Below are 14,068 nucleotides of genomic sequence, written 5' to 3'. Positions count from 1 at the left end.
TAATTACATTTATTCATTTAGCTGACGCTAAAGGCAGGCGTCTTATCCATTGCGCCATCACCACCCCAAAAGAGCTGATCATTTACCTGACGCTTTTATCCAAAGCAACTTACAACTGCTATACATGTCGGAGGTCGCACACCTCTGGAGCAACTAGGGGTTAAGTGTCTTGCTCAAGGACACATTGGTGGATAGGTCACAGTGGGGGATTGAACCTGGGTCTCTCACACCAAAGGCATAGTCTTATCCATTGCACCTTTCTCACAGCAGAAATTCTGATATGTGTTGGCAGGTAAGGCACAAGTGTATTTAATAACAGTGAAGTAGTGATGGCTGCATTTAATTTGACAAGGTCTATCACATAAAATAGCCTTTGGGAACTGTTTGACCACCATCAGAATCAGAAACTAATAAATGCCTTAGGACAGACCTTTTTTAAAACTATTTGGTGTAGTCAGACATTATGTCAAATGTATTAGGCAATTTTGGCTCAAATGTTGAGTGTCTATGGGATCAAATAATATAATCATGATCCCATAGGCATCCAGGAATTGAGGGAAACTTGACAAGTAAAAGATGTTACTAAAGTACGCTTTGTCTGAGGGGAGGCCCGCAGTCTCAGACTTTGAAAAAGCCCTGATCTATGCTATTGTGTATGCACACTGGAACAGTTTACTGGTCCACTTGAAGGTGTCAAATGGTGACTGGTGAACAAGGTCTGTTGGTGCGTTTGACCCTTTCATTAGGCCCAGTCAGTTGTGGGTAACAAATGCAGAAAAATAAGCAGTATGTGTAAATAACTATTTGCTTACAGGTGCAACAAAGCTAAAAGGAGAGTCAGGGAAATGTAAACATGTAGCCACAGCCCACACAGTCCTGAGGAAAGGTCTAATCGGGTACAATAATTAAAATCACCTGTGTGGGTTGACTACAGCACATATAGAGCATTTTAAAGACTATTCTCTTCTCCATGCACCTTGGAGGTAGGTGAAGTTGTGCTACAAAGCCCTTCTCTGCTTCAAAACCATAGACTGTATATAGTAAGTTCAAATGTTAAGCCATGCTAAGTCTGACTCCCTCCAGTTTATAGATTTTACATTCTAGGACAGTTTCAGTGAATAACAACATCAACTTTAACTAGCAACTTATGAAAACGACTCTTAACATAACAAGTACAAATTAGATATATCAGAGGCTCCTGAACTTTATATAATTTCAGATGTGTTAATGTGTAGCCTATTTCATAGTGTTGCTAACTCTGTGTGAATATTTTACCGTTGCTAAGCAACATGGAAATCTGTTAACGGTCGGTGGAACGTTAGCTAACTGTCAACTGCAAACCGAGAAACCGTCTTCTTGCTGTTTATGATTTATTTTGCACCAACGCTTACAAACTGAATGTCGAGCATGTTGAGAACACGATTGTTAAATGATTAAACAGGTAACGCTAAATGTTTTTATTTATTAATGCTAGCTAACATTATTAATTAAAACAATCGAACCCAAGTAAATTAAATCTGTCCTCACGATAGATATGATCGACGCCCGGCAGATTGGAATTCACTGAAATATACAACTTCAGGTAAGTAACGTTAGCCTATATCTATATAACGAAGTCTAAGTCAAGTTACCCAAATAAACACTTAGCCTAAATTAACCTCCTTCAAGACAGTGGTGGACGAGGTAAGTATTCAAATCCTTTACTTAACTAAAATTTGGCTAACCACACTGTAAAAGACCTGCATTGAAAAACTATGTAGCCTAAGTATAATCAGGGAAATGCACTTAAAGTATGTTAACGTTATACACAATGCCTTGTGACTGTTATACTATTATAGTCCTACATTATAAGATTATAATTTGCCATGCATTAATGTAAAGCCGGATTGTAGCTAACATTAGTTGGTGGAGCTATTTGAATTATTTTGTATAGGAAGGCTACAAGTAATATTTTTCAGGATTAATCTGCTGATTATTTTCTCCATTAATCAAGTGAATGCTTTTGTAAGTTTTCTGAAAATAGTGTGAAATTCCGTCACAATTAGGCTACACAGAGCCCATAGTGAACAGTCCAAACCTCAACATTATTACAAATACATTAAAATTATTAAAAGGCAAATATGCACATATGAAGCTTTAACCATGACTTATTTGACATGAAAAATTATTGTGAATAAATTTTCTGTCAGTCATCTAATCCTTTCAGCTGTACTTGTATCAACTGTTGGGAAGTTACATTTGTAACAAAATATGATATTTTATAAATGAGTGAACTAAAGCTGTCAGATAAATTAAGTAAGTAAAATATTTCCCTCTGAAATGCAGGTCTTGAGTTGCCAACCCAGTTCAGTGGAGGTGAATAGAAGTGTGGTGATGCTGAGAGCAGAGTGTGTGTGAGATAGATTGAGATGAGAGAGAACCTATCCTCATAAAATACTTACACGAGAGAGGTCTCATTGAGATTCTCACTTGAATAAATGTTTTTTGTATATATAATTTGAGCATAACAAAAGCCAGAGTTTTAATTTTCATATTACAATAGCAAAATGATTCAGTGGAGTAGTATCCCACTAAGAAGTCCTGCACATTACAAGTGACTGGTGGTCTCTCTGGGTTCTCTCTAGCCACTTATCGTGCCGCAGGTGTCCAAGCTGAGCAAAATCTAGTCCCTCATCTGCAAAGGTTTGGCAGCACTGACAACATTGCAGCCCTAATTGACTTGGATGGAACCCACAGAGGTGAGGGTTCTGGCCCTGGGGGGACGAGGACGCTTGGAACAGGGCAGCTGCAGTCTAGCCTGAAATATGGCAGTGATAACTATTCTATTAGCGCTACTTCAGGCTCAGCAGGAGCCTCTGGACAGCCCCCTGGCTCTAAGAGCAATACAATTGACCATATGCAGCGATCAGGCTTTGATGCTATACTCCATGAGATCCAAGAGCTTCAGGAAAACCAAGGCCGACTTGAAGAACGCTTTGAAAACTTGAAATCCTACCACCAAGAGTACACAGTAGTTGTGGAGGCCCTAGAAGAGGAACGATACAGGTAGCATGCTAACTTTAGTACTCTGTCAGGGTGAAAGGAACCAGTCCTGTTTGTGATATACTGTTGTATCGTTATACTTTGCAGGTGTGAACGTTTAGAAGAACAACTCAATGACTTGACAGAACTGCACCAGAATGAAATTTTGAACTTGAAAGAGGAACTGGCCAGCATGGATGAGAAGATTGCTTATCAGTCTTTTGATAGAGCAACGGACATTCATGTAAGCTTCACTAGTATAAGTCTTTCTCACAGCAGACATTTTGACATAACAAGAAAGGCACAGGGGTTACTAATAACTAATCGCTGCGTTCCATACAGATGAGGCAATCCAGTGTGATTACAGGCTTACTGGAATGAATAATTGTTAATTGATATTTATTACACTTGTGCTTTTCCTGCCGTAACCACACAACCTCAGGTTCCCCTTAAAGCTCCATGCTTGATGTGTGCCAGCTGGATTTTGGTTGTGTGATTGAAAATGTGGTTTGGAAAATGCACCACTGAAGCACAATATCCACTGTCATAAGGGCATTTCTCTTGGGTTGTGCTTTATTACCAGTTGTTGAGGCATGTGTCTTGAAAATGGTATCCTGGGTCAATCTAGTAGTGTTTAATCATTACCACCAGGTAGTATCCCAGTGTAGAAACACTACACAGAGTAGGAGTAACAAGGACACAGAAGCTTGGGTTTACCCTGTAGCAGGATTATTTCTGCCATGGAAAATAAAATGAGGTGCTGTATGTGTGTAATTCCTGATTACTCATTTAAGCACCTTCACTGACAGTTTTGTCTTTGACCTGTAGGAGGTGCTAGAGGCATATCAGACACATCTGTTCAAGATAGAGCAGCAGCAACAGCAGGAGGTGCAGCTTGAAGGTTTGGAGAAATTCACAGCACAGACTCTGCTTGGAAAACTCATCAGTGTGCTGCTAGCTATCATGGCTGTCCTCTTGGTGTTTGTGTCCATCTGTGTTGTCCCCTTGATGAAAACATACAGCCACATGCTTACTATGCTGCTTTTTGTGCTCTTATGCTGCTTCCTCTGGAGGCACTGGGATGCCCTTTTAGAGTATCTGCATTACTCTGTCTGCACTCATCACCCTGAAAAGAAATAAAGTTGTCTGGACTCAAACAGCATTTTCATCTTTAGTAACATCTTCTCCTTAAAGCATGTGAGGACCCATGTGTGTAACCATTCCTCTCAGTGAATAATGGAAGTTTAATGTTGTCATACCTTTTGAACTTTCTAAAATGGTCCCGTTTGCCTCATGTTAGTGACTGAAAAGTTGTCATAGGCCCACTTATCAGGCCTGTGCTGCAGTAGTGAAAGCTATTGGTCAAGCACCAGTTCTATTCAATTGAAATCCCAATACTGTAGGCCTATATCCTTACAAGCAAAAGACAAGCTCCAAATGCACAGTTTAAAAAGAACAGGAGCTCCAAAAATTAAGATTTTATTGCAAAACAAACAGTATAAAATTAGTTCAAGAATTAAAGTTACTCTGCATCCTTCTTCCCTCGTTTAGTTGCTTTAGAAGCAGGGGCATCACCATTTGCTTTAGCAGCTTTACTCTTGGGCGCCTTATGTGCCTTCTCAGGCTTTTCAGCCTTTGCTGCCTTAGTGGTTTTTGCCGCTTTAGTTTTGGCTGAATCAGAGGCTCCCTCGTCTTCCCCTTTCTCTGCTGCTTTTTTAGCTTTTGGCTTCTTTGCTGGAGCAACCTTTGTTGAAGTAGTAGCCCCTTTGTCTTTCTTTGACTTTTTGGGAGGCTTCGGGTCCTAAAAATGGGGGGGGGGGGGGGGAGAGGCAGAGTTCAACATATTTTCCAGCTTGTTAGTTCTAAATTATTAGAACGGTACTGCTGTAAAGGAGCATGCCCACCTGCCCAAAATAAGTTTCATTTAATCAGTCACTTTTAAAGTCATGAGTTTCAAACAAACCCAAAAGCTATTCTCAGGAATCAAAATGCCAATACATTTTGCCCCCCCCCCAAAAAAAGTACAAGACACAACATAGGCCTACGGTCTAAAACCGTGTGTGTATGTATCTCACATTAGCTGCATGGCAGACCTGTAGGCCATCTTCCCCGGACAAATATATAGAACATGGAGATTTTCATTTGCAGTTCTGTCTGCTATCAGGCCACACCTGCATTGTTTTCCCTTAGAGGCTCACACACACACACACACACCCCCTCTCTCACCTCGTCTGACTTGGCCTGATCTTTGGCAGCATCTTTCTTCTTTGTTCCACCTTTAAGAAAGTACAATCCATTAAAGATACAAATATTAGCCTACTGGTGAGCTGGAAAATGTATAGGCCTACCTGTTTTTTGGGGCTTCTTGGCGCCATCCTTTGCTGCTTTGGGAACCTTTTGAACATTGGGATCGGTGTTCTCAGTTTTTGCATCTTTGACTTTTGGTGCAAGCTTAAGACAGGACAAAAAACCCGATGAACGTAGTTATTAGACCCGCTTTGATAAAGCTATAGTCTTAACTTACCCTGAATTTTCCCATTGCGCCTGTAGTGACACTGGAGTTTGCTGGCCGCACCAATGTGCCAGTCTCGATTCCCTTTTTCAAGGCTCTGCGGACCAAGTGCTTCAACCTCACCAAATCCACCGAGGGGTATTTCTGTTTAATGTAGTTTTGTATGGCTTGGGATGAAACCCCTTTGCGCGAGTCCAACTCTTTAAGTGCTTCTTTCACCATAATCGCTGTGGAGGGGTGAGTTGCAAGTTTGCGCAGAGCCGCAGCATCTACAGAAAAAATAAAAATAAATAAGTGCGCACAAAAGTGACTCCGTTTATACATGCGGAAACAAGGTGATGGGTTTAACATTCAACCGCTTGGGAAAGTTTGATAGTTCTAAAAATGGCCTCAGTCACATTGACATCGTTTGCACTCAGACCTGATTTTTTGTCTTCCACCGCGGCATCACTGGAGGACGACACAGGAGGTTCTGCAGAGTCCGCTGCTGTCTTTTTAGGCGGCATCGCTGATAAACCAATAGAAATAAACAAGACGCTAAAGCTGCTATGTGAAGTCTAAAATTACGGTAGTCTTTGTCTGCAAGTCCAGCGTCTCTGTCTTTATGCAGATGCTTCCAGTAAAATGAGACCAGGTGAATCAAATTGCATCAGGTGCAATTCATTAGGGTCTGTTAATTAAAGGCATCGTGGCGCAAAGCTTTATCCACCGTCTGAAAAACTGTACAAAACAAACAAATAAAAACCACTAAAATAATCAGGCATGATGTGCGCAAAACGCTCGGAGTCAGATGGTTTTCTATTCTTAGAGATCAAATGCAGCTTTGCAGATGGGGTCTCTCTCTCTCTCTATATATATATATATATATATCTATATATATATCTATATAATGTGAAGCCTTCACAGGGGTTTCAGTGTTCTGTGGTCAGCCTTATAAACCGCTGAACTTAATGTAGACACACCCGTGCAGCCTTGCATAGACTGACGTCTTCAAAACAGGCTATTCAGTGATAGTAGGAGGCCTCCATTTGATTAATAGCCTACTTGACCTTGCATTCATTCGTTTTGTCAGTGAAATGTTTCTGAACGTAACACTAGCAGTCTATCTGGGATTACTGTGAATTGTATTTATTTTGATAAATAATTTTCATGCCTTTTTTCTCAATCATAACTGTCAGTTTCATAATACAGCCAAACTTTTATTCACATAAGATGTATTATAAAGAAACAATATTTCCAAATCAGCAATAATACTATTTCCCTACAGTTTTTCCTCTTCACAAGAAAGCAGCAAATATATAGCCCATGACTTATTACTGGCTATTGTCCTTTGAAAAACCTATTGGATAAATTTGACCTGCTTGTTTTTACTCTTCAAGTGTGTCTTTCCCACTGCAACTACACATTTGGTGGTCTTGTAACTCTTCCTGACATGGTATTTGGACTCGTACATCTCACATCTTATGGCTCATTTGCTGTATTCTGCAACACTTCAAGGGTGAACACCTGCAGTTTGTCATCCTTGTGTGTGAGTTAAACCTCTTAAACCAAATTTTTTTTTTTGTGATCAACATTTTTATTGATGTGAATGGGAGGGGTGATAATACAGACATATCCAAGGTCATCCATTACAGCAGTAGAATGAAAAGACATATTACAAGAACATTAAAATCATCTTACAGTAAAATAATTGGGCAGGTTTATAATAAAGTTATTCAGCTACTGACTCTCTTCCAAAAAATTATATTAGATGCTGGTTGAGCCTTAAGTCATGCAGTATTATGTTCCAGACTGACAATGTTGATAAGGCTGTGCACCCAGAACGATTTCATACACACATCAGTGGAAAAACAGTGCTCAAGAATTGTTTTCTTTTCAGAGGTAAACCCTGCAAATACTATTTAATACTGAAATTGCTTCACAGTAACATCAGTTATCATTAATGAGCTAAAAATCAGGATTATGAACATACAGTAAGAGATTTCAAATATATCTGATAAAGCAGAGTTTACATGGTTGCAAAACTTAGCTATAACAGGACAGTTCCAAAACGTGTAGAAACTGTTTGAGGTGAGGTACTGTTGCATATATGACATTCATAGCGTCTGTAATCTCATCTGAAATCTATTATAGGGTGTAGTGTATGCTCTGTGAATGGTTTTAAAGTGAATTAATTAGTGTTCCAGATTATATCAAGATTGGACCACACTCTGTCCTAATCTAGAGTTACATTCAAACTTCCCAGCTCCCCTCAATTTAGAGCAACGATTACAGCTTATAACTCATGGAAGAAATGGGGGAGCTTCGAAAGAAGTAGACTGAGGCTAGAGTCAGTGCATCAAAAACCGCCACACACAGACACGTCCAGGAAATAAGCTACAAGTGTGACCAGAGACAACGTCAGAGGTGTCTTACCTGGGCTATGGAGAAAAAGAACTGGACTGTTGCTCAGTGGTCCAAAGTGCTTTTTTTCAGATGAAAGTAAATTTTCTGGAGGACGAGTGGATTTGTCCACTGTTTTATCAAGTCCAGAGTCATAGCAGGCGTCTACAAGGAGATTTTAGAGCACTTCATGCATCCATCTGCTGACAAGCTTTATGGAGGTGCTGATTTCCTTTTCCAGCAGGACTTGGCGCCTGCCCACATGGCCAAAACGACGAGCAACTGGTTTGCTGATCATGGTGTTACTGTACTTGGTTGGTCAGCCAACTCACCTGACCTGAACCCCAAAGAGAATCTATGTGGTATTGTCAAGAGGACAGTGAGAGACACCAGACTAACAATACAGATGAGCTGAAGGCCTGTATCAAAGCAAACTGGGCTTCTGTAAGACCTCAGCTGTGCCACAGGCTGATTGCCTCCATGCCATGCAGCATTGATGCAGTAGTTCGTGCAAAATGAGCCCTGACCAAGTACTGAGTGTGTAAATGAACCCTTTTCATAACTTTTCAACTTTTCAGAAGGTCTAGATTTCTGTATTATAACTTCTTCATTCTAATATTTTGAAATATGAATTTTTGATTTTCATGAGCTGTAAGCCGTAATCATCAAGATTAAAACAGAACAAGGCCTGAAATATTTCACATTGTGTGTAATTAATCTAGAATATATTGAAGTTTCTCTTTTTGATGTATGGAAAAAATGACAATATTCTCCACAATATTCTAATTTTCTGAGATGGACCTGTATTGTGGACACAGGCGATTTGCCCAATAGTGGTCCAACCCTTTGTTAACATGGGATGTGCTCTTATCTTCTTTTATAGTACTAATAGGCTACGTTTACACTTGTAAGCATCAAATTAAAGCCATCCTACAAATGATTCTAAAGGCACACATTTTTGTTGAGACAATCACATTAAAAATGGATGCTGTCTACATGTTGCTGTCTTCATTTGGAAGTTCCTTGAGTTGGATCTGTAGGGCAATTGCTGTCTGCACAGTGATTTTTTGATACCACCACTGGGGAGCACCAAAATTTAATATTTTCAAATTCTACATGGTGGATTTTAAAGAAACATGGAACTGCTAGGAGGGAAGTTTCAAATCATTAGTAGATCCAAAGGTCCAGTGGTTCCCAATTCCAGAAGCCAAGGCCCTAAGCAGTAATGATAATACATGAAGCTGTTTAAATTTAGACCCCAGTCTCAGGAGAATAATATAAATATTTGCAACTGAAAGCTGTCAGGTGGATTAAACAGAATCTACTATCATTGTGAAAATACACTCATTTTTCAGTAGTAAATGTCATTAAATAGACAACTGCAACTCATGTATACAGTGAATAATTCACAGTCGGTATGCCAAATATTTAATATTAAATTACCCATCACTGTAAATACGTTCACCATGATGATGCTCATACTCTTTAGCCTGTTGACACATTGATAAACAGGTATACTGAGTTATAGGACAAATAACACCAACAAATAAATAAAATAAATAAAAGCTATGATGTGTTAACAAAAGAAGATAAACAGTGTATTTAGGTAGAGGGAATTATTGGGCTTCTGTAAATAACATCATAGAGTATGGTCTAGACCTGCTCTTTTATGAAAAGCGCTGTGAGATAACTGTTGTTGTGATTTGGCGCTATATAAATAAAATTGAATTGAACTGAATAAGCTGCATCACTTTCATGTGTCACTGTAATGTATTAATTCTCACATAAAAGTGTAATTATTTAAATAAGGTAAACTGGTAGAGGCAGGCCAAAAGCCGACAAGATGCAGGACATAACAGTCTCTGGATAAGTTCCACACACACTGGGAGCAGGACAAGAGGGAGTGTCTGAGACGAAGCAGGGACACAGAGCAGGTGTCACTATGCATACAATGCAGACCAGAGGATTGATCCCCAACATGGTTGGGAGTTTCCCCGCTATCTAAAAATCAGTAAGACAAACTAAGCTCCCCCTAGTCTTCATGTGGCTAGTTGTGGTGGATATTTACGCACTAGAGACCGCTAGATCAGGATAGCGAATGGCGAAGCAGCAGCACTCCCGAAACCACGGACATGCTCCTACACTGTTAGAAATTTCTTGTAATTTTACAGGAAATTCCTGGCTAATAGTTGCCGTAAATTTACTGTAAACAGTATACAGGACTGTTATTGTAAAATAACTACGACAAGGTACTGTACTTCCTGTAATTTCACAGGATATAATACTGTAAATATTACAGCAAAATTTTATATTTACGGCAACTCAGTAGCCAGGAATTTCCTGTAATTTTAGGGATTTTCTGTAAGAATAGAATATTGTAAATATTACAATTAAATGTTGTAAATTGGATAAATGTTCTCTTTCAGACTTCTGCAAAGAAAAACAAAAAACTTAGTTTTTTTTAATATATATTTTTATTTTCTCTTAAAAAACAGAGTGCACAATGCACAAACTATTAGTGTACCAAACTGGTTGAACATGAGTTGTCAAACATACTAATGTCCCCAATGTCCCCTGCCCACTAATGTCCTCTAATTTCCCCTGCCCACCAATTCAAAATCCAGCAGTTTCCTCAAAAGTGTGCAAACTGGTGCATTCAGCCCTCGCCTTTTCTCTGCCTTGCTGCCCGTCTGGGGATTTATGCTGCAAAAGGCTCTGAAAACAGGGGGGAAAAACACACTTATCAGGTAACATTTAAGACAGATATGACATGGTCATAACCATGACATGAAACATTAAGGGATTATTCATTCACTTCATTGCAGGTTCACAAATCCTATTCTACAAATCACAAATTAAGAAACTCGTACGCTCACATTTTGTATACGAGTTTCTTAATTTTAATACGTGTTTCTTAATTTAAGTTTCTCGTTTTTATGACAATGCCATGTTTAAATTCACCTCTGAATGAATTCAAGTGTGCTTGCGGCTTCTGCCGGATATTGCAAGTTGAAGACATAGTAGGCAGCGAAGACTGCTGCCAATCCATGCAGGAGGTTGCTGTGGGGCCCCATCACACATGCTCCTTCCATGGACATAACCCACATATCTGCACCGCGCAGTATCTCTCCTGAAACCCATTAACAATATGATAACTAAAAGCTGCACAACACACTATTGCCACCTACATGAATTCATTAATGTTCAAGTGGAGAAAGACTCGCACACCTCCACTTGAACATTATTATCTCCTTTGACCCCCGCACCCTCCATCAACAACTCAAAGAAAGACATTTTTTAGGCGCAACAGTCCTCCCTCAACAACCACATGAATTCATTAAAGAATTTACTTCTACAAAATAAGGGAAGATTATACCTGGTACAACTAATCGAGGTGTGCTTGGCAGAGTGACAGCTCTCTCAATATCAGCAGCCGTAGCAGAGGGCTGGAGAATAAAAACCATAAGTTAACCATGGGTACGTTGAGTAAACAACGACAAAGAAAACTTGCCCCAAGAGCTGTAATGTTCTACTCAACACCAAGGGGGAAATCAGCTTCAATTTATGGTGCCAAATCTAGAAACTACTGCACATGGCAAATATTTATTTTAAATATGGATGCCATGTCAATAAAACAGTAAATTAAAATTATTTTATGAACTATATGGCAGGAAGCAATGGCTAACCCATCAGAGTATAGCCTGGATCAGACCACGGACTCAGCCCACTTCGCTAAGTAGGCTCCGTCTCGGGTCTGCATTCCCCATTCAGAGCAACAAGTACAGCCAGACCGGAAGAATGTTAGCCCAATGACCGCTGGGGGTGGACGGGACTAAACGTGATGAACCAATCAGCCCAGGGCCCATTTTCAAGCAATATCTACCTGTGCGCTGACTGCCTCGGAGAACGGAGAATATAGATTGAGGCAGTTTTAGTAAAAAACAGACGGTTTACTGGAATAACTGCTCTGAAACCAGACCAGTATTCTGCATGGAGAGCTTTTTTAGAAGGGGCAACGTTTTGGAAATGGGAAGTTTTCTTTTGAAAAGGTATCTAAAGCCCTCCAACTTTGTAAACGCTTTGAATGAGACGGGTGTCAGACTGAAGCGCTAGCTTTGGTCTGATACTCAGGCTGTTCAGAGTCTATATAATATTAGAATAACTTGTGCAAAGTGTCCATAGCAAAGGATGGGGCTGGTGACTGATTTCTGGTAATTAACAATTACAAAATAGCAGGACAGAGATGGGAGGGAGAGAGTGAGGGAATGGTTAATTTATGGATATGCACTGCAAGTTATACTCACATCAGCCGTAAGGAAGATACCATCCCCCTCCTTGAAGTGAGCAAGCAGGCACATAATGGTGCAGATAGCTTTGTTGCCACTCTCTTCATCGTAGGCTTCCAGAACCTTCCCCACTCCTGGTGTCTTCTGCTGTTGGAAGTACTCTATGATGTTCTGACTCCTGTTGTCTATGGCAGCTGGCAGCTTCTCCTGGATTGGAATTCCGGTCAGTTCACTGAAATGCGAGAACAGGCCCTTCAAGGAGAAGAGAAAGGGCCAGTCATCCTTAGTTTTTGAGACGCTGTGTGGAGGGTCAGCATTGAGATCACAACGCTGGAGAATGTAGGTTCTCTGAAGCCATCTCTGAAGCGCTCCTCTCTCCATGCCTGACATTCCTTCCTAGGGGTGGGGGGAGTCAAAATTTGGATGCATCAATACTCAAAAATAAAATGTAGGTTTGTGTCTAAGGATGCCTAAATATAATTTCCACTATTCCTACCTGGGCATATAGCTGCTGCATCTGAGTCTTCATCTCTTGTAGGGTTTCATCAGTCTCCCCTGAGGGGAGTTCTTGAGGTGCCCATCGGACACATCCATATTGATCAACGGGACCTCTTCCATTTGTCCTCGCCTGGCGATTTCTGTGCATAGCAGATCAGAGAGAGGGGACATCAGTAACAACAGTAACGACAAGGAAAACAGTAAATTTCCAATCACTACACAGTTAAACACCCCACCAGGACAGGGTCGTGACAAGAACTAGCTGCATCCGACAGAAAGCACTCGAAAAGCTTTGACAAAAAAATAAAAATAAATTGTGTTTCTTTAATCGTTCTCATTTATTTAATTTATTTTTACCACTAAAAACGATTTTTTCAGAATGCTGTTATGACTTTATTTTACCTGAAATTTTGAACTAATAACATTTTTTTATTGCCTGTGTGTGAAGGGGTTGTAATCTGACATTAAAATGAATCGCTCCACATTTGCTTTTTACCATTACATCATTTCCTGCAGGCTTTGACACTTTGACATAACAGTGGTACAGAGAAAAGTAACATGGGTTGCATTAGTTGGTAAAGTAATGTGAAAGCGATATAACTTTGCACCGGACAACATTAGCAACTACTCGGCGTTAGTCGGCGAGCTAACGCTATCTAATTTGAGCCAACTGAAGCACAAAATCTAAATATGTTTTACATGCTTTGTAGTAATGTTAGCTTACCTGTCCAATAGGATGAAAGCCAACTCTGGGTCTGTTTTTATACCCAAAACAAAGAGGAGGTTTCTCCATGATTCAAAAGCCCTGCCTATGTTGATCCGTGTTTTCGTCCGAAGTCGATCCGATTCACATTAGGCCTGACGAGCTTCAGCAGATAAAACTTTTTTTTGTTTTTTTATCCTTATGTGGAGTTTGTGTTGGAGTCTGTGTTGTGCTGGGAGCAGGTCGTTTCTTAGTGTTAGCAGACTCCATGTCATAAGTTGCAGTGTCGTCGCTGCTCAGTGCAAAGTCACTAGACACAGCGAGAGCCTCGGGAGCGCGCATGCAGGTGTCAGTCACTGGATTTCGCGGAAAATCCGACCCGGAGCCTTCAAATAGGAATACTTGCCTTCAGAGTTAATAGCCAAACCCGGCAAGTGAATAATTTTTTAATGTCAGATTACAACCCCTTCACACACAGGCAATAAAAAAAGGATTAATTTTAGTAGAAAAACTACATAAAGCCCCTTTAAATTCCAAAAGAGCAAAAAACAACAACACAGTAGTAGCCCATAATGCTGGTAATTTGAAATAAACTTTAGATTTCAGAGGTGAATGGTCAGGACAAAATGGCAATAGCTGCATGTTCACTCAGAGCTGACCATGAAC

General features: G+C 40.1%; 3 protein-coding genes across 4 annotated transcripts; 1 reads left to right on the top strand and 2 right to left on the bottom strand.

Moving 5' to 3' along the window:
- Window positions 1-912: 912 nt before the first annotated feature.
- LOC119885877 (transmembrane and coiled-coil domains protein 1-like) lies at window positions 913-4,178 on the top strand (the record flags this gene model as incomplete). Its single annotated transcript, XM_038696190.1, has 6 exons — window positions 913-983; window positions 1,533-1,582; window positions 2,326-2,355; window positions 2,625-3,045; window positions 3,130-3,265; window positions 3,850-4,178. Coding segments are annotated over 6 exons (1,020 nt in total), but the record flags the coding sequence as incomplete, so codon positions are not given.
- A 306-nt stretch (window positions 4,179-4,484) lies between these two features.
- On the bottom strand, window positions 4,485-6,126 carry LOC119886223 (protein B4). 2 transcript variants are annotated; one of them, XM_038696811.1, is made up of 5 exons: window positions 5,955-6,126; window positions 5,546-5,802; window positions 5,370-5,415; window positions 5,248-5,297; window positions 4,485-4,822 (listed from the first exon to the last, which is right to left on the bottom strand). In XM_038696811.1, exons 1-5 carry the CDS (start codon window positions 6,037-6,039, stop codon window positions 4,544-4,546), a joined length of 717 nt encoding a protein of 238 aa, XP_038552739.1. In that variant the 5' UTR covers window positions 6,040-6,126; the 3' UTR covers window positions 4,485-4,543. The 2 variants fall into 2 exon arrangements, with proteins under 2 accessions (XP_038552739.1, XP_038552738.1); XM_038696810.1 differs by having other exon boundaries at window positions 5,370-5,472; window positions 5,955-6,118.
- A 4,253-nt stretch (window positions 6,127-10,379) lies between these two features.
- On the bottom strand, window positions 10,380-13,812 carry LOC119885509. The gene is made up of 6 exons (XM_038695563.1): window positions 13,424-13,812; window positions 12,698-12,839; window positions 12,220-12,597; window positions 11,292-11,361; window positions 10,877-11,045; window positions 10,380-10,630 (listed from the first exon to the last, which is right to left on the bottom strand). The coding sequence occupies exons 2-6, from the start codon at window positions 12,728-12,730 to the stop codon at window positions 10,507-10,509; spliced, it is 774 nt and encodes a 257-aa protein (XP_038551491.1). The 5' UTR covers window positions 12,731-12,839; window positions 13,424-13,812; the 3' UTR covers window positions 10,380-10,506.
- Between the last annotated feature and the right edge of the window lie 256 nt (window positions 13,813-14,068).

The sequence above is a fragment of the Micropterus salmoides genome, unplaced genomic scaffold, assembly GCF_014851395.1.
Source record: "Micropterus salmoides isolate LMB-PRFRI ecotype aquatic unplaced genomic scaffold, ASM1485139v1 Ms_hic_scaffold_4, whole genome shotgun sequence".
NCBI lineage: Eukaryota > Metazoa > Chordata > Actinopteri > Centrarchiformes > Centrarchidae > Micropterus > Micropterus salmoides.
Note: the sequence above shows the minus strand (reverse complement) of the source record. Positions and strands in the feature narration are given on the sequence as shown.

What these genes read in the sequence shown, in the direction of transcription:
- LOC119886223 (XM_038696810.1), bottom strand. Translation starts at nt 6,039, where the DNA reads ATGCCGCCTAAAAAGACAGCAGCGGACTCTGCAGAACCTCCTGTGTCG. An exon ending in GCGCAATGGGAAAATTCAGG is followed by an intron (nt 5,473 to 5,545) that starts GTAAGTTAAGAC and finishes TCCTGTCTTAAG; the next exon opens with CTTGCACCAAAAGTCAAAGA. An exon ending in ATCAGGCCAAGTCAGACGAG is followed by an intron (nt 4,823 to 5,247) that starts GTGAGAGAGGGG and finishes CCCCATTTTTAG; the next exon opens with GACCCGAAGCCTCCCAAAAA.
- LOC119885509 (XM_038695563.1), bottom strand. Translation starts at nt 12,730, where the DNA reads ATGAAGACTCAGATGCAGCAGCTATATGCCCAG. An exon ending in ACCTCGATTAGTTGTACCAG is followed by an intron (nt 11,046 to 11,291) that starts GTATAATCTTCC and finishes AATGGGTTTCAG; the next exon opens with GAGAGATACTGCGCGGTGCA. An exon ending in ACACTTGAATTCATTCAGAG is followed by an intron (nt 10,631 to 10,876) that starts GTGAATTTAAAC and finishes CCCTGTTTTCAG; the next exon opens with AGCCTTTTGCAGCATAAATC.